Source organism: Leptonychotes weddellii, chromosome 8, assembly GCF_054177405.1.
Source record: "Leptonychotes weddellii isolate Sample4059 chromosome 8, ASM5417740v2, whole genome shotgun sequence".
NCBI lineage: Eukaryota > Metazoa > Chordata > Mammalia > Carnivora > Phocidae > Leptonychotes > Leptonychotes weddellii.
The window spans coordinates 27,288,238-27,310,833 of record NC_138376.1 but is presented as its reverse complement, the minus strand read 5'-3'; the positions used below and the strand labels follow the sequence as shown (position 1 = coordinate 27,310,833).

General features: G+C 40.6%; 1 protein-coding gene across 5 annotated transcripts in view; it reads right to left on the bottom strand.

Annotated features, from left to right (window-relative positions):
* C8H6orf89 (chromosome 8 C6orf89 homolog) overlaps positions 1 to 22,590 on the bottom strand; it is a 46,284-nt gene extending 23,694 nt beyond the window's left edge. For 3 of the 5 annotated variants that reach the window (XR_014147634.1, XR_014147633.1, XM_081828112.1), the window contains exons 1-4: positions 22,476 to 22,589; positions 16,979 to 17,074; positions 12,054 to 12,261; positions 11,313 to 11,526 (exon numbers count right to left, since the gene is read on the bottom strand). Coding sequence is in view for 3 of the 5 variants with exons in the window: in XM_081828112.1 (XP_081684238.1) it covers positions 11,313 to 11,526; positions 12,054 to 12,261; positions 16,979 to 17,074; positions 22,476 to 22,477 (520 nt within the window). In the remaining 2 variants the exon portion in view is untranslated. Of the gene's footprint in view, positions 1 to 11,312; positions 11,527 to 12,053; positions 12,262 to 16,978; positions 17,075 to 22,475 lie in introns of those variants that run through there. The other 2 variants (XM_081828113.1, XM_081828114.1) reach the window with 2 other exon arrangements.
* Positions 22,591 to 22,596: the final 6 nt, after the last annotated feature.

Here is a 22,596-nt window from a genome sequence, read left to right as displayed (position 1 = left end):
GAATGGGAGGTGGGGGCAGAGGGAGAGAGAAAGAATCTTAAGCAGGCTCCATGCCCAGCACAGAACCCGATGCAGGGCTCAATCTCATGACCCTGAGATCATGGCCTGAGCCAAAATTGAGAGTCGGACGCCTAACCGACTGAGCCACCCAGGCACCCCTCTTCTGAGATATTTTCAAATGTTCCTAATTGGAGGTCAAATACAATGAATTCTTGCCCAAATACAAGCACTTTGGGTAATGGACATACAATGAGGCATAAGTAATCATAACAGTATGTTACAATTATATAGTATTTCAGTTTCCAAAGTCCTTGTGAGGGAGTTCTAAGGAAGGAAGGGGAAAGGACATCGACGTGCTAAATGCCAGGCCCTGGGCTGGTCATGTTCACATGCTCTATCATTTACTTTTTACTATATGATTATCGAGGAGGCAGTGCTCTTCTCCCATTACAGATGAGCAAGCGGAGAGTGAGGGGCTACAGCAGTAACCAAGGCACCAGAGTGTGTGGGAAGAGCACAGTGGGACAGTGGGACAGCTCTATCTCCATGGGTGGCAGTAGAAACGAAAAGTAGGATGGCTGTGATGAGGGCTTCCAGGGCGTGAAGCACTTCTGACTCTGAGCAAAACAAGAAACCAGCAAAGGCCTTTGGGTAGTGGTTTCCAATGCTTTAGGAAGGTTATTCTGGGCTGTGACTAGAGTGTCCGAGAAGAGAGAGGCTGGGAAGAGGAAGACTGGGTTGTACTTTGTTTTTGTCCTTTTTTGGGGGGTGGAGGTTGTACCGTGATGAGAGGTGACATATAATGAGAGGTAAACTGAGGCAGTGATGGCACAACCTACAGATCTAAAGAATGCTGTGTGCTGAGATTGCCCAAGCACGCCTCACCTAAGGGGGCCCGGAGATAGGAGATGCTGGAGACCTGCAGACTGATCATGACGTGTTCCTGCAGGCATGTGTCCTATTCCAACTGAGTCAGTTAATTATGGCAATTTCTCCAGGAGGTAAGAGTCAAGTGTCAGGAGAAAGGGGCATCTTAATGTATACAAAGGTGCTTTAAGGGCTAGGGGCTAGCAGTGAGCAGTTCTGAACCTAAGAGCACAGAGAGATCATTTTAGCTGTGACTTATTGAATTTCAGTTTTATTCTGAGCTTAAGACACTCCTGGGATTTCCAGGTAGAGATACCCTGAAAAGCAGGCGGAGGAAGAAAACCCCAGGAAGGAAAAATCAGGAAAGAAAAAGAGAGACTAGAGTACTACAAAGAGGATTTAATAAGGTGGCAGAATGTAAGGCATACACATCTAGACACATGAACATCAATTACCTCTTCCTCTCCTAGCTACAGTCATTGCAAAGCTGAAATGGAAAATGGCCTCACTCATTACTAGCAGTAAGCTTCACAAGAAAGGTAAAACTATAGAATTTGACTGGAGGACATAAAATAAGACCTGAATAAATAAACATATCATACCGTGATCCTGGATGGGAAGACTAAATATTAAAAAGAGGCCAAGTCTACCCAAAGATCTATTTAGCAGAACTTGGATAGTCTCCCATCAGCGTTCTTACTGGTGAAGGTAGGGGTGGGGTGGGGCTGTGACAATCTCATTCTAAAGTTTATCTAGAAGAGTAAATGTGTGAGAACAGCAACAGGCAATAATCCATCCCCTGCCCAAATTAACTCTGGAAATAATTTCAGGGCCAGAGGTGTCCTTGGTTATACAAATGACTTACAAAGTCTGGTCGCTGCCTCAAATCTATGGAGGACACCCCCCCTTGGGCCCAGATACCACCGGAGAATACAGTAAGAGCCTATGTCACAGGCCCAGCGCAGATGGTGGACCTGAGGACCCTCACCCCTGACTGCTCACGAGTCACTGGACGGCTCGAGCTCTCTCCATGCTGGGCGTGAAGAGGGAAGGACTGGAGGGAAAGGGCATTATTCTGCTTTCTCTGTGTAGATAAAACATTAACAAAAAACCTCAGCTTTACTGAGATTTAATTCCTAGATCACAAAATTCATTCATTTAAAGTGTACAATTCAGGGGCACCTGGGTGGCTCAGTCGGTTAAGCGGCTGACTCTTGATTTCGGCTCAGGTCATGATCTCAGGGTCCTGGGATCAAGCCGTGAGACAGGCTCCGTGCTCAACGGGGAGTGTGCTTGAGATTCTCCCTTTCCCTTCACACCTCCCCCCCACTCATGCATGCTCTCAAATCAATAAATCTTTAAAAAAATAAACTCCGTAATTCAGTGGCTTTTAGTATATTCACAGAGTTGTAGTAACTATCGCTATTATCCAATTTTAAAACATTTTCATCACCCTAAAAAGAAACCCTATACCTATTAGACACTTTTCCCATTCTAACCCCTCTCCTGCCAGCCCTAAGCAACCACTAATCTTTCAGTCTCCATGGATTTGCCTATTCTGGTATTTCAAATAAACGGAATTGCGCAATATACGGTCATTTGTGTCTGGCTTCTTTAATTTAGCCTAATGTTTTCAAGGCTCATCCATGTTACAGTGCATATCAGTTGACTTTCCTTTCTATTGCCAAGTAATATTCTGTTACGTGGATATACTACGTTTTGTTTATTCATTCATATGTTGCTGGACATTTCTACTTTGGGGCTATTATGGACAACGCTCCTATGAATATTTGCATACAAGTGTTTGTGTGGACATGTGTTTTCAATTCTTTTGTGTACATACCTAGGAGTGGAATGACTAGGTCATTTGGTAACTCTGTGTTTACTTTTCTGAGGAACTGCCAAACTGTTTTCCAAAGCAGCTGCAATATTTTACGTTCCTGTCATCTGCCTATCCTTCTTGGAGAAATGTCTATTCAAATCTTTTGCCCATTTTTAATTGGGTTGTCTATTATTGAACTTTAAGAAAATAAATTCTTGAAAAAGAAAAAATAATGAGGCACTTGCTCTTCTAGATGTAAGAACATAGTAGCATTCTATAAAGCTACTGTAATTAAAAGAGTACAGTCAATCCTCACTATGTACAGATTCCGATCTGTGAATTTGCCTACTCCCTGAAATTTATTTGTAACCCCAATCAATTCTTGTGGTGCTTTTGCATTCAACCCCAGCCATGCACAGTGGCAAAGCCTAGCTGAGGTGGAAGAAGGTGACACGTGGCCTTTTTGTTTCACCTCTCAAACTGTAAACGAGTGTCCTTTTCACCGTTTATTTGGTGCTACATTTTTTTATATTTTTATTGGTGATTTTGTTGTTTAGAATGGCTCCCAAGGAGGTTATGCATTTGTGGGGACAGCGGTATATGGAACTCTCTGTACTTTCTGCTTAATTTTGCTGTGAACCCAAAACTGCTCAACAAGTAGTTTGTCAATTTAAAAAATGGCCTCCGAGCACAGTGCTAAAGTTCTAGCATTCTTAAGTGCAAGCAGGCTGTGATTTGCCTTAGAGAGAAAATATACGTGTTAGATAGGCTTTGTTTAGGCATGAGTTACAGTGCTGTTGACTGTGAATTCAATGTTAATGAGTCAACAATATATATTAAGTAAGGTATCTTTAAACAAAAACATACATAAAGTATTCATCAATTGATGACAATGTGGCCAGAGACTCTCAGGAACCCAACTCTGATTTCCCCTAAGGGCAACGGGTCAATATTCACTAATTCACTATTTGCAGGAACTTTATAGAACATAACCGTAGCAAATAATGAGAACTATGTTTTTATAAAGTAACAGACAAAAGGTTCAATAAAACCAAATGAAGAATGTAGTAACAAATCCAGTATACACACACACATACAATGAGAATATTTAATTTGTGATAAAGGTCAATTTTAATTCAGTGAAGAAAGGATGGATACAGTAAATTATGTTGGGACAAGTAGCCACCTATTTGGAAGAAAATAAAGTTTGATCCCTACCTTTCACTATACACTGAAATAAATTCTAGATAAAGATCTAAATGGATAAAACAAAATTTTAAAAATAATTAGAGCAGAATATGAGATGATTTTTATAATTTTGGGAGAAATAAAGGCTTCCTAAGCAAGACACAAACCAAAATGCCATGAAGAAAACATGCAACCAATATTTGCATATGAGGCAAAGAACATCTCTAATGTACAATGAACTCCTATTTAATAAAAAATGTTAAAAGGGCAAAGAATATGAACAAGCAATTCACAGAAAAATAAATATAAATAGCTGATAAAACATGAAAAGGCATCCAATTCCAGTAACAATCAAAGAAATGCAACTTAAAATAAGACACCATTCTTTGGTTTTCTAACTGGCAAAACAATGACAATATCCGGTGCATATATGCTGTTTTTTTTGTTGTTGTTGTTGTTTTAATTAGAGTACAAGCAGAGGGAGCAGCAGGCAGAGGGAGAGGGAGAAGCAGGCTCCCCGCTGAGCGGGGAGCCCAATGAGCAGGGAGCCCAATGTGGGGCTCGATCCCGGGACCCCGGGATCATGATCTGAGCCGAAGGCAGACGCTTAACTGTCTGAGCCACCCAGGCGCCCCGCATATATGTTGTTAATGAAAGTATACATTGGTATAAGTTTATGAAAACAATTTGGGTAGTATTTATTAAAATTTAAAATGTGCATGCCCTTTGACCCAGCTGTTCTACTTCTAAGAATCTCTTAAATAATAGTACATGTATATAAAGATATATATGTATGAATGTCCCAGGTGCACTTTTTTATAATAGCAAAAAAAAGGACAAAAAAAACTCCCTAGAAACTTAAATTATGGAATTTTCACAGAATGGAATAATATAAAATCCAGAAAAGTATATATACTGGGTTGAACAGGGTCCCCCCCAAAATTCAAGTCCTTCTGGAACGTCAGAATGTAACAACAATTGGAAATACGGTCTTTGCAGATGTAACTAATTAAGATGAAGTCACAGTGAAGTAAGGTAGGCCTTAAATCAGCTCTAAATGGTATCCCTATATGAAGATGAGAGGACCACACAAAGACACACAGAGGAAAAATGGCCATGTCAAGATGGGCGCAGAGACAGGGGTTATATCACCACAGCTAGGGAACACCATGGATTGCTGGCAACCACCAAAAGCTGGCAGAGGCAAACAAGAATCTTCCCTGGAGGGAAGAGAGCCTTACTAACATCTTGATTTTGGGCTTTAAGTCTACAGAATTGTGAGAGGATGAATTTCTGATGTATTAAGCCACCCAACCTGTGGTACTAGCGGAAGTATGTACATAAGCCCTTTTTCTGTGTGCGTGTACCAAAATATATTTATGTATGTTAAGTGTACCTATCTGTATAGCCACGGAAAAATTCAGAAGTATGTTTATCAAATTATAACCAGTGGTTGGTTGGGTGGAAGAGTTAGAGGAATTGAGAGAAGTGTTTTGTTTTGTTTTTTAAAGATTTTATTTATTTATTTGACAGAGACACAGCGAGAGAGGGAATATAAGTAGGGGGAGTGGGAGAGGGAGAAGCAGGCTCCCCACTGAGCAGGGACCCCGATGCGGGGCTCAATCCGGGATCATGATCTGAGCCAAAGGCAGACGCTTAATGACTGAGCCACCCAGGTGCCCGAGAAGTTTCTTTATTAAAACTGTATTTTTAAAAATAAAAATCTTATACCTCTTTATTGTGTCTTTATATGTGTCTTATGTATTTTCCAAATAAAAAGGTCACTGGAGACCGTGAAAAGTTAAGCTGAGAATATCAACTACGAAATGTAGAGTTCAGTCATCTTAGAAGGCAGGCCTCTGGAGAGGTACCTGACAGGAGCAGAGACACTGGCCAGGCTGGTGGCCAGCAAAGAAGGAGGGAAATGACGAGGAAAAATGGATTACTGGAATGGGGTAGCCTATGCCATCCATGTAATTAGGGGAGCCCAACTTCAAGAGGGAGAGCCACTTTTGATCTCTCTACAGCCTTGAGATCACCAAGTGGATGAAGAATGTGCTCATATTTTGGTGGGAAAGGACTGAGGAATGGCCAGGTAGTAATTGTCTTCCTCCCCTTCCCATAAAATCCCCAACAACAAAAGAATTACCCAGACTCCCTACTTGGCCTCCATCTACCTGAACGGGCTTCATCCAATGTGTTCTCTACACAACTGGCTAGAACCATCATACCACAAAGTGAGCAACCTGGAAAATAGCCAACAGCACACAGCAGACCATCCCATGCCATTCTGTACACAGCTCTTCTTCAGCCACCTTACATGCTGCATCTCACTTCCTTCCAGTCCTCTTTTTCTATCCCCTCCCTGCAGCATCAGACAGAAAGGCCTGTGGAAGCTGGATAGTCACCTCCTAACTTTCTTTTAATGTCTAAGGTTTCTTTACTCCAAATAGCCTCCTTATATTAGCTATTTTTTTAAAGATTTTATTTATTTGAGAGAGAGAAAGAACATGAGAGAGAGAGAGAGATCATGAGCAGGGGATGGGGTAGAAGGAGAAGCAGACTCCTTGCTGAGCAGGAAGCCTGATGTAGGACCGATCCCAGGACCCCGGGATCATGACCTGAGCTGAAGGCAGATGCTTAACTGACCGAGCCACCCAGGCACCCTATACTAGCTAGTCTATATTTTAAAAAGGTATGACAGAGAAGTGAAATCCTACATGTTACACACACACGAGGAATACTAGTCACAAAAAAGAATGAGATCTTGCCATTTGTGACAACACAGATGAACACAGAGGATATGTTATGCTAAGTGAAGTAAGTCAGGCAAATATGAATACTATATGATTTCACTTACATGTGGAATCTAAAAAACAAAACAAAAAAAGCAGCAAGAGACCCGTAAATACAGAGAACAAACTGATGGTTGCCAGAGGGAAGGGGGGTGAGGAGGGATGGGCAAAATGGGTGAAGGGGCCTGAGAGGCACAGGCTTTCAGTTATGCAATGAATGAGTCACAGAGATGAAAGGTACAGCTTAGGGAATGCAGTCAATGGTACTGTAACAGCGCTGTATGGTGAGAGACGGTGGCTACCCTTGTGGGGAGCACAGCATGACATACAGACTTGTCTCATTACTGTGCTGCACACCTGAAACTAGGGTAATATTGTGTGTCAACTATACTTCAATTTAAAAACATGGTTTCTAACTGTGAGACTTTAGAATAGTCAATCCCCAGCACACGTCAGTCTCATCTTTGAAATGGACATAAAAACGGTAACCACTCTGACTGCTGTGACTACTGAGCAAATACACAGCCCAGTACATGACACAGGGCCTGATATCCAGTAAGTGCTTGACACAGCTGCTATTATCACCTCAAATTTTATTTGCAAATAAAAGAACAGGACATTCCCTGAGGTCCGAGCATTTCAGCTTTGGGCACTGGCCTAGACTCTGATTAGGTCCTTAGTTCTAAGTCCACGAATGATCCACTATTCTCAAAACTCCTTGATGTTGCCGGATCTTTCAACCTTCCCTTGAAAGTTCACGGATACATGAAGTTCCAGTTATGCAGTACAGATCAAGAGATACATTTTCTCATTGTAGATGGGAACTATTCCAGGCCTCCTCAGTATAAATGGGTGTCACAATTAAAAATTATAGATGCCTAGGGGTGCCTGGTTGGCTCAGTCAGTAGAGTGCATGACTCTTGATCTCGGGGTTGTGGGTTTGAGCCCCATGTTGGACGTAGAGATTACTTAAAAATAAAATAAAAAAAAAATTACAGATGCCTGAAATAAACAAAGTAACTGGGCCTAACAGGAGGGAGCCTGGCTTGGCTGAGGGCAGAAACAGCAGGCAGTACGTGTGGTGTGATGGACAGAACGCTAGACTAGAGTTAAGAAACAAAGGTTCAAGTGCCAGTTTGGTATTTTTAGCTGGGTAAGCAGGTAACTTCACTTCTCCTGTCCTCCATTTCCTCTTTATAAAATGGGGCTATGCATTAGATCAATGCTAAAGTTCCTTTTTAGCTCTAAGACTCAGTGATGCCATGGAAGAAGGGTGAAAGCCAAGAGTATGGTGGTAAGATCAAAGTGGGTAAAAAGATAGGAGGCTGGGGGGGAAAACAAGAACTAAGAATGTGATTGCAAAGGGAAAACTATGGGTTAATAAGATAAAGGATTTAATCAAGTAACAAGTCAAATATTACCTGTAAAGGTGCAGACAGGAAGATGAGCTGGGCTGAATGCCTAGGAAAAGACTAGATCAGGAAAATTCTAAAGGGCCAAGAGCTTGGCTTATCTTTGGATCTGTAGTACCAGCTGCAAAACCTTATTCCAGGCACTAGGGAGCTGAGAGCTGAGAGTGAAGAACTCCAAAATCAAGTATTTTTTTTTCCCCCCAAATCAAACTTAGAGCTAGAGTCTCCAGGCATACTATGAGGCTACACACTACTCCCAGCAGAAGCTAAGAGATCAGACTCTGAGGATAGGATGCCTGGGTTCGAATCCTGATTCTATGACTCACTAGCCTTGGGACCTTGGGCAAGTGACCTAATGTCATTGTACCTTGGCGTCTCCATCTTTAAAACAGGCATAAAACCAGAACTTACCTCACAGGGATATTGTGAAGATTAAATGAGACAATATATGGAAAACCGTTTGAACAGGGCCTGGCAATCTGGTAAGTACTAAGTAAGTGTCAGCTGATTTATTTTCTGCTGCAGAGTGGGAGGTTGACGTGAGTCACTAGAGAGTCACCTCGTTCTTCTCATCAAGAGGATTCAGGAGCAGGATTTCCTATCCAAGGCTGGAACCTAGAAAAAGAACCCCACTTCTGTTGCCTTTTGTTCCCTGGCTGGAGTCAAGAGGAGAAAGTACCAGAGGTCGGCAGGAAACCTGGCACCATTGGTGGCCGTGCCTCGGGTACCTCAGCACTGCTCCCACCATTGCCCTTGGTCATTCCCAAGGTGCCACTGCAAGGAGTGTCAGATGACTGGGGGGGGGGGAGGCGGGGACGGGTGACAGGTTAGACAGACAGGCCAGCCCCAATATGCTTGCGGGCTTTCCTTCAGGGAGCTGAATCTGCCATGCCATTCTCTCTACATTTACTTTAAAGGTATCACTAAGTTGGGGCGCCTGGGTGGCTCAGTCGTTAGGGTCCTGGGATCGAGTCCCGCATCAGGCTCCCTGCTCGGCGGGAAGCCTGCTGCTCCCTCTCCCACTCCCCCTGCTTGTGTTCCCTCTCTCGCTGTGTGTCTCTGTCAAACAAATAAAAAAAATCTTAAAAAGGTATCACTAAATAATCCTGAATAAAAGGCAGCTGTTTTTTGGTACCATGACATTAGGAATGGTAACTTACATTTTTTCCCTTTCTAGCCCTCTTACAGGCCCAGCAGTTCCTATTTCTTGTACCTAATTCTCCCCAATATGTTTCTATTTACCCCTTATAATATTATGCATTCTTAAGTTTCCTTCCAAATGCTATGGAATATGCTGTTCGTTTTACACGGCCACAGCTTCCCAGAATGATCACACACAGGAAAATATGGTGCATCAATATCCACATTTACAAGTAAAAGCAGCACTTTAATAGAGTCAACAACAGGGCGCCTGAGTGGCTCAGTTGGTTAAGCGACTGCCTTCGGCTCAGGTCAGGATCCTGGAGTCCTGGGATCGAGTCCCGCATCGGGCTCCCTGCTCGGCAGGGAGTCTGCTTCTCCCTCTGACCCTCCTCCCTCTCATGCTCTCTGTCTCTCTCGCAAATAAATAAAATCTTAAAAAAAAAAAAAATAGAGTCAATAACATTAGAGAGCTAAAACCCCACCCTTCCAATGCTCTCTCTTTACAACTGAGCTCCAAGGACTCATTTTATTTCCATCTGCAAGGCAAAATATTCATTTGGAGTGGACCCAATAGTTAGGCTTGTGGATGAGATGCTATGGTTTCTTGAATTACTAGACTCTGACTTAGAGAATAAGCAATCATGGTCCAATGACTCTCACTTCCTAATTTAATAGCCTGTGGAAATTTTCCTTACAGGATGGGGAGAAAAAAAGTAACTGCCATCAACTTGGTGTTAAACACTGCTAACTTCATCTCTATGAGCCAAAGAGCAGAAGATACCTTGAGGGAGGCAGTGACAGGAAGAAGGGAAAGGAGGCTAATGCATGTGAGGATGCAATACAGGCTGGCCTCATTGACAAGTTTCTCTGGATCTTTCCCCCATGTGCTCTGGACCTTCCTGACAGGGGTGCTGGAAATGCCACTTTTTTTTTTTTTTAGCTTTGTTGATGACATTTCAAAAACAACCCTCTCAATAAATACAATGAAGTTATGTCCGGAATTAAAAACTTTCTATATATGAGCTAATTCAAGAAAAAAAAACTCACAAGGCTTTTTGTTTTATAATGGTCCCTTCCTCTGATTTTAGTATAATTTTGGAAATCTTTCCATAATTTCCTCCCTCAAGTGTACAAAAATAGCTTTCAAAGGAGACTCAATCCAAGTGATTTTTATGACTGATCAGGTCTTGGCTTAAAGAGGGGCATTATAAAATGTAGTTTCCACTAGGAAATTTTTGCTGGAAGCAACACTGAAGAGAAAACATACTTCCTGAACAGTTATGCTGGAACCTAAAGGTTTCAGAACCTGATTACACAAAAAGTTCTGAATCCATCTGTGAAATTAATTTACATATTCCTTCATATGGGCAAATAAGATTAACACTGCCAAATAACAAAATCCCCTCCACTGTTTCTCAAAAAGTAAATTTCAAGTCTTATCATGTTATGTTATTCTCAGAAGGAAAGTCCTCAAATGCTGCGTCAGACTAGAAATTCCTGTGGTGCACTTACGCACCGTTACTAAGTTTAAATGCTTTTTAAATTCAACTTACTGGCAAAACTGTATACTTAGGAGCACTAAATAAGCACACTGTGAGACAGAGAGAAAAGACTAAACTAAAAGACCGTGACAAACTGGGACAAAAACCTAGTCCAACACGCAAGGACTATTAAAGGATCTGGTTAAAAGCAAGCTGGACTCAGATGCTTTCAGTAAATCAAGAGCTATTTATTAAAATGCCTATTATGGATAGGGAGCACAGGAGAGAAAAGGGTAGAATAATACACATTCAGATCCTTCCTAAAAACAAAAACACTCATCTCTACCCCGTGTGCTCTGGCATTGGGGGGGGGGGGTTGAATATGGCTCCCCCAGAAGTGTTTTTCTGGCAAGTTTCTTAATCTCTCTGAGCCTGTTTCTCAATCTGCAAAACAGGGACAATAAAACCCATCAGTCCCCACAGAATTAAGTGAGACAAAACAGGGAAAGTGTTTCTCATTATATGTCAATACATGTTATTTCCTTTCCCATCATATACTGTCAAGAAAGCTGTATCTCAGAAGTAGTAAAATGCAGCATTCTACCTGGAAAGGGTCTGTCTTCATCACCCCCATGCAGAGGAACTCCCTTATTTTCTGGCATATACTTCTTGGTAATGGGCAAGGACATCAGCCGGATGTGATGGATGAGTGAGCGCCAGGTGTGAGCTCCAGAAAGCACCGGTTCAGGTGGTAATGGGCTGAAAGGTTGAATCACAAAGTAGGCAGTGAGCAAGATTAATCCCAGGGTTACAAGGACCTACAAGGAAAGACAGGGAAAGGATTAATAACTGTCCCAGCAAACAAAATACTTTAATGCCAAGAAAAAAACCCGCCTCTTCTATTATTTCCAACGTGCCTTAGGAACTGATCCATTTTCATCAACAAGCCATTTACATTCACTTCTTTTTTTTAAATTTTATTTATTTATTTATTATTATTATTATTTTTTTACATTCACTTCTGAAAGCACTGAAAGTTTGAGAACTATGAGGACTGCAAGGCTCACCAAGCTTCTATCATACGACCTGGGGCTATTAAAAATTATACACAAATACAGTTTAAAATATACACAAATACAGTTTAACTATAAATATATAGCTTTTCATCTAGGATATTTAACAAAATAGTCAAATTTCCTAGTAACACACAGTTACGAGAGCAAAGGCCAATTTATTCACAGAAAAACTAAGGTTTAGTGATAGAATCAGTGGACAGTAGTTTTTGGGGAGAAAGTTGAAGAGTTTATGCTCTGTAAGGTATCTCCACATCAGAACACATTTTTACCTTATACATAGCTATCAGGAGAGGGTACTGGGGTGGCCCCCTCTGAGGTTCATTCTTTTCCAGCAGCTGTCGGATAAATTTTTCAATTGCCTTCTCTGACATGCCACACTGATGGCCCGTTTGTCTCACCAAATCAACAGTCTCTGAAAGTTTGTCATAAATGCTGAGCTCATTGGCAGCTAGATCCATGTCTTCCAATACAAAATCCCTGGGAGAAAGAAAATAAATGTAAAAAGGATGGTTTCTTTCAAGTACTTCCACCTCAAAGCTCCTTCCCTTAGAACAGTGCTTCCTGACCATCTGTTGGGCAGGACCAGCTTTGTGTTTTTCCTAATCCACCGCAGGCCAATGTTTTTGTAAAACAAAATCTATGTCTAGACAATGTCAAGTTAGTGCTACACAGCTTTTAGGTGTTCCTTAACTGTGGGCTGGTAACAAACTGTTTATAGACCCGCACTGGTTCCCAAACACTTTGAGGAGCATTCTGTTTGTCTAGAGCACAAACAAATCCCTAATGGGACTCTGAAACACTAGTACCAAACTCTGAAACACTAGTACCAAAATGATTTCTGAAACTAATCACAAGAGGTCTACTACTGGTGATTTACTTAAATAAAAAGAAACACAATATGGAGTGTTGTTGATGTTATTTCTTTGCATTTACATCAGATCCGCCTTTTAGCAACATAAGAGGAGGAACTAATCACTGAAAGCAAGATTTACTGCGGGGAACACGCTGATACGCTTTGTTATTGGCAGAGCAAGAATTTCAAGCAACACAAAAACCATGGCACTGGGACTCTTCAGACCTTGTAGGCTGCAGTCCTCAAGCTTTTCCGCAAATACGATTTGAGACAATAAAGAGCCTTTTATTTGTATTTTACATACTTAAAAGACCTAAGGATCTTTGATTTCAAAATTCAATTTTTCTCATAGTTACTTCAAAGCCAAATTGTTTCACAGTGGCCACAGAACAAAAGGTAAAAACTAGTGAAGCAGAATACATTTGTAAAATGCAGTTAAATTTAAAGAGTGCTTGTGCTACAAAATAGTATTTTCCTTCACTTACAGAAGAAAAAATTGTGCTTGGGATTTATGTTCTCTTCTATTGGTCTTTTTTTCCCTTAAATGTAGAGGTCCTCTTGTCTCACATACCTCATCCCCAAAGTGCTTCTAACCCCAAAAAGCACTGACAGGGTACAATTCTATTTTTTCAGTAAGGAGATGCTGCCACCTGTAGAGCAGAGGACACAGTCCTGGAGCTCAGCGGAGAAAAGCAGGCCCGCAGTGCCACCAGCCAGCGAGCACCTCAGCCTATCTCCCCTTCCAGCAGCGCCTCCCGAGGACTGTTTGGTCCTCTTTATGACTGTTAACCCTTTAGTTCACTAGTTTTGAAGTGTGCCTACACATTAAAATCACCTAGAGAGTTTTTAATGAACGCTCATACCAGGGCCTCAACCCAAACCAATTAAATCAGAATCAGACTGCTAATGGTGAATTAATAGGCAGGGAATCTAGACTTCAAGGAATTGGCTGGGGGAGGGGAGAAACCCCCCACACCTAATGAGGCTAAATCCCTTCCCCAAAGTCTGTGCTCTTGCTCAGTGTGTTTTTTATAGGCCATCTAGCCTTTCATTTCAAGGTTCAGATAAAAGGATAGGTAAACTCTATTTAAAAATGTGTATTTTCAACCAATGGTGCTGGGACAACTAGATATCCACATGCAAAAGAATGAAGTAGGACTCTTTCTTCTACCATACACAAAAATTAACTCAACAGAGCAAAGACATAAACTTAACTAAAACTATAAACCCTTAGAAGAAAACATAGGGGAAAAATCTTCATGACACTGGATTAGGCAATGGTTTCTTAGATATGGCACCAAAAGCATAAGCAGCAAAAGAAAAACTAAATTGGACTACACTAAAATTGTTAAATTTTAGTTGTGATACCTTTTAGGTAAGTGAAATGACAACCCACAGAATGGGAGAACATATCTGCAAACCATATATCTGATAAGAGATTGATATTCAAAGTACATAAAGAATTATTACAACCAATAATAAAAAGATGGCCCAATTTAGAGCTAGAGGGAACTTTGCAAACCTCCTAGTTCAGTCCTTTTATTTTTTGGATGCGGAAACAGACCAAGTGACTCAGCCAGATCATAGCAGTGTAGTGTAATAAATGCCACAACAGGCGTATGTTCAAATTCTGTAAATACACATTTTAAAAACGTCTCTATGGAGCTTTATATACCATAAAATTTACCCAGTTGAAATGGGGAAAGGATGTGAATAGACATTTCTCCAAAGACGATATACAAATGGCCAATAAATTCATGAAAAAATGTTCAACATTATTAGCTATCAGGGAAATACAAATCAAAACCACAATGAGACACCACTTCACAACCACTGGAATGGCTATAATAAAAAAATAAGATAATAAGGTGGCAAAGATATCGAGCACCTAGAACCCTTGTACATTGCTGGTGAGAATATAATACGGTGCAGATGCTTTGGAAAAGTCTGACAGTTTCTCAAAAATTTAAACACAGTTATCATACGATCCAGTAATTCCACTTGTAAGTATGAACCCAAGAGAATTTAAAACATATTTCGACACAAAAACTTGTATACAAATATCCAAGCAGCATTATTCATAATAGCTCCAAAACAGAAGCAAGCCAAATGTCCATGAACTACTGAATGGATGGATAAAATGTGGTATATCCATACAATGAAATATTATTGGACATTAAAAAGGAATAAAATATTGATCCATGCTACAACATAGGTGAACCTTGAAAATATTATGCTAAGAGGAAGAAGACAGTCACAAAAGATCACATAAGACTGCATTAATAAAATGCAAAAAGTCAAGAATTGAGGCAATCTATAGAGACAGGAAATAGATTAATCAGTGGTTATCCAGGGGAGGGAGAGGAGATGAATGAAGAGTGGCTGTTAGTAGATACAGGGTTTCTTTCTAGAGTGACAAAAATGTTCTAAACTTAAATTGCAGTGATAGTCGCACAACTTTGTGAATATATTAAAAATGTACACTGAATTGTACATTTCAACTGGGTAAATTTTATGGTATATAAAGCTCCATAGAGACGTTTTTAAAATGTGTATTTACAGAATTTGAACATACGCCTGTTGTGGCATTTATTACACTACACTGCTATGATCTGGCTGAGTCACTTGGTCTGTTTCCGCATCCAAAAAATAAAAGGACTGAACTAGGAGGTTTGCAAAGTTCCCTCTAGCTCTAAAATTTTAAGAGCAGATGAAGACTTCAGGAGGTAGAAAAACTCAATTCATTAGAAATTAAAGACTTATATGCATTCCTCTATTACCACTTCCTGTTATGCCATCCTATATGCCAGGCACCGTGCTAAGTACTCTAGAAACATTATCTTAGTAAATCATCACAGCAACCCCAGAAGGTAGGTGTGACTTTTTTTTATTAAGTTTTTAATTTTAATTCCAGTATTGTTAACATACAGTGTTCTACCAGTTTCAGGTATACAATATGATGATTCAACAATTGTATATATTACTCAGTGCTCATCATGGTTAAGTGTACTCTTAAACCCCTTCACCTATTTCCCCCATCCCCCCACCAACCTCCCCTCTGGGAACCATCAGTTTGTTCTCTATAGCTAAGAGTCTGTTTCTTGGTTTGTCTCTCTTTCTTTGCTTTCTTTGTTTTGCCAAAAGGTAGGTGTGATTAATCCCATTTCACAGATATTGAAACTAAGGCTCAGAAAGGTTCCATAACTTGCTGGGATGAGAAGTCAAGTGTGCCTGACTTCAGGATTGATGCTTTTAACCTTTATGCATGCTGTCTTCCTTACCAAGTATTTTCCTATTCTGAGCTGGCAGTGCGGAAACCACAACACCGTGTCCCTCAATTATCACAACTTAGTGGTTGAGAACTAGAAAAGTGATCAACTACAATGATTCCTGGAAAAAGAATAAAGCAGTAACTTATTACAATATTTTTCACATTGTGATTTTGTGAATAGTGATTCCAGAGACAGCATTTTTCTGTTGAAATTAACAGACATTCTATAAGCAAGCAAGGATAATGTTCAAACAAACTACAATTAATTACCCAACAATATCCAGTCAAAATCCATTAAAATTCAGTAAAGGACCAGAAAAGAGAGCAGTCAGAATTCTAGAAAAAATTCCAGTAAATAATTTGAAACTGTTGGAAGGTGGGGCACATGTAGGTATCCCTCAGGCAGCAGAGAACATCACATTATTGTGAACTGTGAAGGGAACAGAAGTGCAAGTGAGGAGAACTCCCCACCATTGTAAACCTCTGCCTACTTTTAATACACATAAACATCTCATCAAACCCCCCGTTTGTATTGCAAAAATATGGTTTTTTTTTTATAATTCAAGTATACAATGGTATTATGATACTGAATATATTTCTGCAAACTGTACACCCTTCCTCCTTGAGATTCTGACACATTTCCCAAATTACTGGAAGGGTCATTACTAATAATTTCATAAAGTTTCTAAGAGCACATAGGAATCTTTATAATAAGCCCTCCTTTTGGCTTTGGTTAGACCAGTGGTCCTCAACTGGGGGCAATTCAGGAGAGGGGACATTTGGAAAGTCTGGAGACATTTTTGATGGTCACACTGGAGGGGTACTGGCATCTAGTAGCTATGATGTTAATAAACCACATAAAAAATATCCCTTTGGGTTGGGATTTCATACTAGCAAGGCAGCTCCCTTGCTGTGATCTGAAAGTCAGCCCTCAACACAAGGATTTGCATTAAAAAAAAAAAAAAAAAATCTTGTCCCTAAAAAAAAAAATCAAACACAAAGTCATGGCTAAGCATCAAGCACGAGGGGACTGACTGAAATCAGCTGAGCCTTGATGGCAATTCCTTTACCTCCAGAAAGAAAGAAGATCCAACTCTGGCAGGAATGAGCTTTGCCACAGAGGCAAGTTCCAAAGAGTGAGCTTGACTTCTAACAGGGGCTTATACCTGCAAGGGCACAGGCAGGGTCACTAGCAGAATTAGGAAAATCAAGGTATCATGCACCACCCTCGACATAATGAATTGCTAGAACCTCTGGGAGTGGGATCCAGGTGCAGAAGTATTCCAACTCTTCCCTGTTGAGTAAAGGCACACCCCCAATTAGGAGACACTGCTTTAGAATACCAGTTCTCAAGTAGGGATGAGTTTGCTCCCCAGCGGACATTTGGCAATGTCTGGAGACATTTTAGATTGTCACAACTGGAGGGGCACCACTAGCATCTAGTGGGTAAAGACCAAACATCCTACAAGGACAGCCCCCCCACAACAAAGAACTGTCCCACTCAAACTGCTAAGGGTGCTAAGGTTAAGAAATTCTGCTTTCAAGGGAGGCTGGGGTGGAGGTGAGGGGGGAGGTAAGCCCCAGGAGGCTGTTCACTTCTGAAGGAGCATCTCAGGAATAGAAGGAAGCCACTGACAGCTCTGATGAGATGTTCTCCACAATTCCTTCTGGGTCTCAAGTCTAGGAAAAAAACAGGACAGAGGCATAGCTCATAGAATGACTCTGATAGAACTTATCAATAAAAATGTTTAAAGCAGATAACAGGTTAAGAGGTCACATTGAATGTGAACTTCTGCTTTGCCCTGTCTGATACAGAATTCCTTCATGGTTATAAATATGTCCTAAACACTGATTTGACATCACCCTGGAGGTTCTCAGTTTTCCAAACTAAACAACTATGCCAAGTTAGGCAACTCTGAGATGCCATACTGATGCATCTAGCTAAAACATGAAAGGGGAAATGCTATAGTTCAAAAAAGAAAGTTTCAAAAGCCCATCTAAATATGTCCTAATCTTCAAAAGTGGGGACAATATCCCGAGTAATATTAAATTTTCTTTTTCTGGTACTAGGTTCTTTAGTGCTATGCTAGCTATGCAGTATGATAATCCATTCCTTAGTGTTATGAACAAATTCCATTCTATTTTATCCAGCGATTCCCATTAACTGAAGATGTTCTACTAAAATGAAAAAAATGCAGCCTTTGGGTTGTAATAAAAACTGCTAAGAAAAAATAAACATCATATTTAAAGGAAAAATAGTTGATGAACATTAAAACAATAGGACTTAGAAGAGCAGGAATTTAAAAATGTAGAAGTGCTTAAAATTTACAGCTAAAGGAATTCTACTTTTTTGCAGTTTTAGCATCACTTGACTAAGTCCTCTTTCTGGACATCTTTGTCCAGTGAAATTTGGTGAGTCTGATACTTTCTTCATTCACTGAAAATATGCCTCTTCCATTTTTTCCAATCGCTTATTTTGAAAAATTTCAAGCCTCCAGAAAAACGGAAATACTACAATAAACACTTGTATATCCTTCCCTTAGATTGACTGTTAACGTTTGGCCAAATTTGCTTTACCTGACTCCTCTCTGCTTTTGCCAGAACCATTTAAAAATCAGTTGTGACACATTATGAAATCACTTCTAAATATTTCAGCATGCATCTCCTCAGAATAAGGACACTGCTCTACTTAATCATAAGCAAAATTATCATACCTACTAAAATAACTCACTAAGATTACCTAATATCCACTCTATAGTCAAATTTGTTAAAAAAAATGCCCTATAGTTTTTTTAGAAATGCAGGATCCAATCAATAGTCACACATCACAACTAGCTGTCATATCTCTTTGGTCTATTTAAATCTAGAACAGATCCTGGCCTTTTTTTTTTTTTTTTTGTCCTTTATGATATGAACATATTTGAAGCAATAACCCCCACATTTTAAAACTTATTTTTACCTGGTCTTATCCTCACCTTTTCTAGTTTCTACCATTAAAACAACAACAAACCCTTCCTCTCTAGAATTCCAGTGCTCATGTTTTCCCTCCCTTCATAGCCAAGCTCCTTAAAAAAAAAAAAAAGGCATTACTTCACCTTTTTTCTCAGGTCTCCATTTGTTTATTAACCTCTTGAAATTGTATTTCTGCCCCGCTCACACCGATATTGCTCTCACTCAGGCCACCAATAGCTCTCTACATGCCAAGTCCAAAGGATGTTTTCTCAACTATCACCTTACCTGACCTCTCTGCAAAAGCTGCTGTTGCTATCCATTTTCTCCTTCAAGTGCTCTCAAACCTTGGCATAATTCTCTTTTCTCAGAGACTATACCCCTGAATGTTGGTATTCATCACATTTGTCCTTGATCTTCTCATTCCCTCCATGGCTTTAACCACCATCTATTAGTGATTCCCAAATCTCTTCTCCAGTCTACAACTTTCCAGAACTCCAGACCCATCCATCTATCTATCTACCAGACACCCGGGCCAAAATTTCTTACTGTCCCCTACATGTAATGTGTCCATAACTGACTATTTTCCCCCCGCAACCCATTTCTCCTACCATATTCTGCTTTGTAATTACTGGAAACGCCAGTTCTCCAAATTTAAAACCTCTCTTCCTTCTTCCTCAAACACACCAATGAACCAATCACTAAATCCTCAATTCCACCCCCTGTATAGTTCCCACATTCATCATCTCCTCTTTAGCTCTACATAATGGCAGTTAAGGCCCTCAACATCTCTCCCATGGACCATCACAAAGATGTAATTAATCTCTATACTTCCAGTCCTCCTTCTCCTCTCCAATCCATCCTCTACTCTCTCCACAAATCTTTCTGAAACACAAATTGGTTCACGTTACTCATCTATTTAAAGCAACTTCTTTGAGGGGCTCCCAGGTGGCACAGTTGGTTAAGTGTCCGACTCTTGATTTTGGCTTAGGTCATTTCCTCAAGGTTGTGAGATCAAGACCTGCGGCCTAGTGTGGAGCCTGCTTAAGATTTTCTCTCTCCCTCTCAAATAAATAAATAAACAAATAAATAAAATAAAGCAACTTCCTTCAATCCCCATGCCCTGCTGTGGAACAATGTAGACAGTGGGTCAAGAAGGCAATGGAGTTGGAAAAAGCTGGACAATTATTTGATCTTCCATCTACTATGCAGCCATGAGATACTACTTAATCTAAGCCTCAGAGTTTTCATTATTTTATAAAATGGGGATAATTGTGTCTTTCTAACACTGTTGTTCAGGGATTACAAGATGAATGTAAAACATGTGTCCCAATACCCAAATTTAATACTTAATAATTGTTGTAAGATGAAGTCCAAATTACTTAGCATGGCCTTTTATGACCTGGTCACTGCTTACCTGTTCAGTCTCATTTCCCATTCCTTCCTCACATGCTTCACTGACATACCATTTCATATCTTTTTGCTTTTGTACAAATAATTTCCTCTGCCTACAAAGTCTAGCTCCCATGCTTTTCAAATGAGTGAACTCCTTATTCCAGCCTTGATGTTTGTCCTTTGAACCTTAAACACAACTCGATCACTCTGTATTATACCTATTTCCATGTCTCCTCACACTAAATTGTTTCTTGTGTTAAAAAGAAAATCACAGGCCCCAAATGGTGTCCCTTAGGTTAAGTCAGTAAACCAAGACTTAACACCTAACCTAACTACAGTTTCAAACCCCCTAGAACTTTAACCAGTCAACATGGAATTTCTGGTCAGCGCTAGAAAATTTACTGATAGAACTCATCCCATTCCCCTTAGGAGAGTGACCTTGCCTAATTAAAAAAAAAAAAAAAAAAAGCCTTTAATCTACTCTACCTTTTTTTTTAAAGACTTTATTTATTTTAATTTATTTGTTATTTTTTTTAGGTTTATTTATTTGACAGAGAGAGAGGACAAGCAGGGGGAGCGGAAGCAGACTCCCCACTAAACATGGAGCCCGATGCAGGGCTTGATCCCAGGATCCTGGGATCATTACCTGAGTGGAAGGCAGCTGCTTAACTGACTGAGACACCCAGGCGCTCCCTATTTATTTTTGGAGAGAAGGGGGGGAGGGGGAGAAGGAGAATCTCAAGCAGACTCCCTGCTGAGTGTAGAACCCAACGCAAGGATCAATCTCACAACCCTGAGATCATGACCTGAGCCAAAATCTAGAGTTGGACACAACTGGTTAAGCCACCCAGGCGCCTCTCTCTCTACCTTTAAAAACCTTTCCTTTTCTGTAGCCCTTAGGAGCTCCCCTCTACTTGCTAGACTGGATGCTGCCTAATTAATGAATTGATTAATAAAGCCAATTATATCTTTAAAATTTACTCATTTAAATTTTTGTTACTTAACACTTGAAACCAAAGATAAGTGGAGAAAATAACAGAAGAAACTAAAAACAGGCATGGAAGTTCACCTCAGGAACATGGAACCTGATCAATGTCTACTAAGCAAATTTATAGAAAGGACCTAAGGTGATCATTCTTTTCCCAAACTAATTTACTTAACGCTTTATTCATTTTACCTTTTATTCTTATTCTTAAAAATATATCAACCTAAGAAGGATTTAGATGAGTAGATTAGGAACCTCCCATTTAGACAATCTGTGGTGCTATAGGGCAGCTGTAGAGGAACAAGGATTCAAACTGGGTCTTGAAAGTTGTTTTGGTCCAAAGCAGAAAGGCCTAACTGGGCAAACAGGATTACTCTTTGGTATGCAAGTTGGACTATGTGAACTTCTGTCAAACCTTCAATGTAGCAAAGTTGCATTTGGGTTGTTCTTTAGAAGAGAAATTGTGATAAACTCAAATACACACTTTTATTAAGGGAGCAATGCCGATAGAGGATTCCACCATGGGAAAACCAATGGCAACCAGAAAAAATCAGAATAATAAGTATCTGGGAGTAGTTTCTACTATAAAATGACAACTAAATATTTTAAATGTATTCGCGAATACCAAGGCTATGCAGGCTCTTAAACAGGAAAAGGTGTGACAGAAGGATTAATGGTCTTAAGACAGTATGGAACACGGGGCAGGCGATTTTTGCACTAAAAGGTGATTACAAACAAGTTCATCGGGTCAATAAACCAAGTCATACAACTTTCTGAAATTCTAGATGCTACGGTTATCATATACCAAGTCCACACTTAAAAGAAAAAAAATTTCTTTGACAATTATTAGAAAAAGATGTTGGGGGGAGCTGAAAATCTACTCCCAATATACAAAAAAATTAGAAATCCGTCAAAAGGGCAGTGAAATCTAGACTTTGCTGGCGCCAATCGTGTTTTGGACACGGCCGCTGACGCCTGCGAAACGGGTTCAAGCAGGGTCAACCTCGCTTTGCTCGGCCCCACAGAGCCAACGAAAGAAAAGAGGTCTTAAGGGAGTCGATCCTGGCGGGGGCGCGGAGGGGGAAGTTGCCGGGGGTACCGTCTGCGAAACACCTGAGGCTCAGGAAAAGGGTTTGCACAGGGGCAAGGTGCTGCGCGAGGATGTCACAGACGGGCGCGGCGGTGAGGCTGTCACAGCGCGGCCTCCCCCCTCCCGGCCTCGGGCCCCAGTCACTCACATGCGGGGCCCGCGCCCTCTCGGGCTCCTCCCGCCTCGGGGACAGCAGCCGCCGGGCGAGGAGGGTAAGCCGACAACTTCCTGCTTCCGGGCGCGCAACCCGGAAGCAACTCCCACGCCAC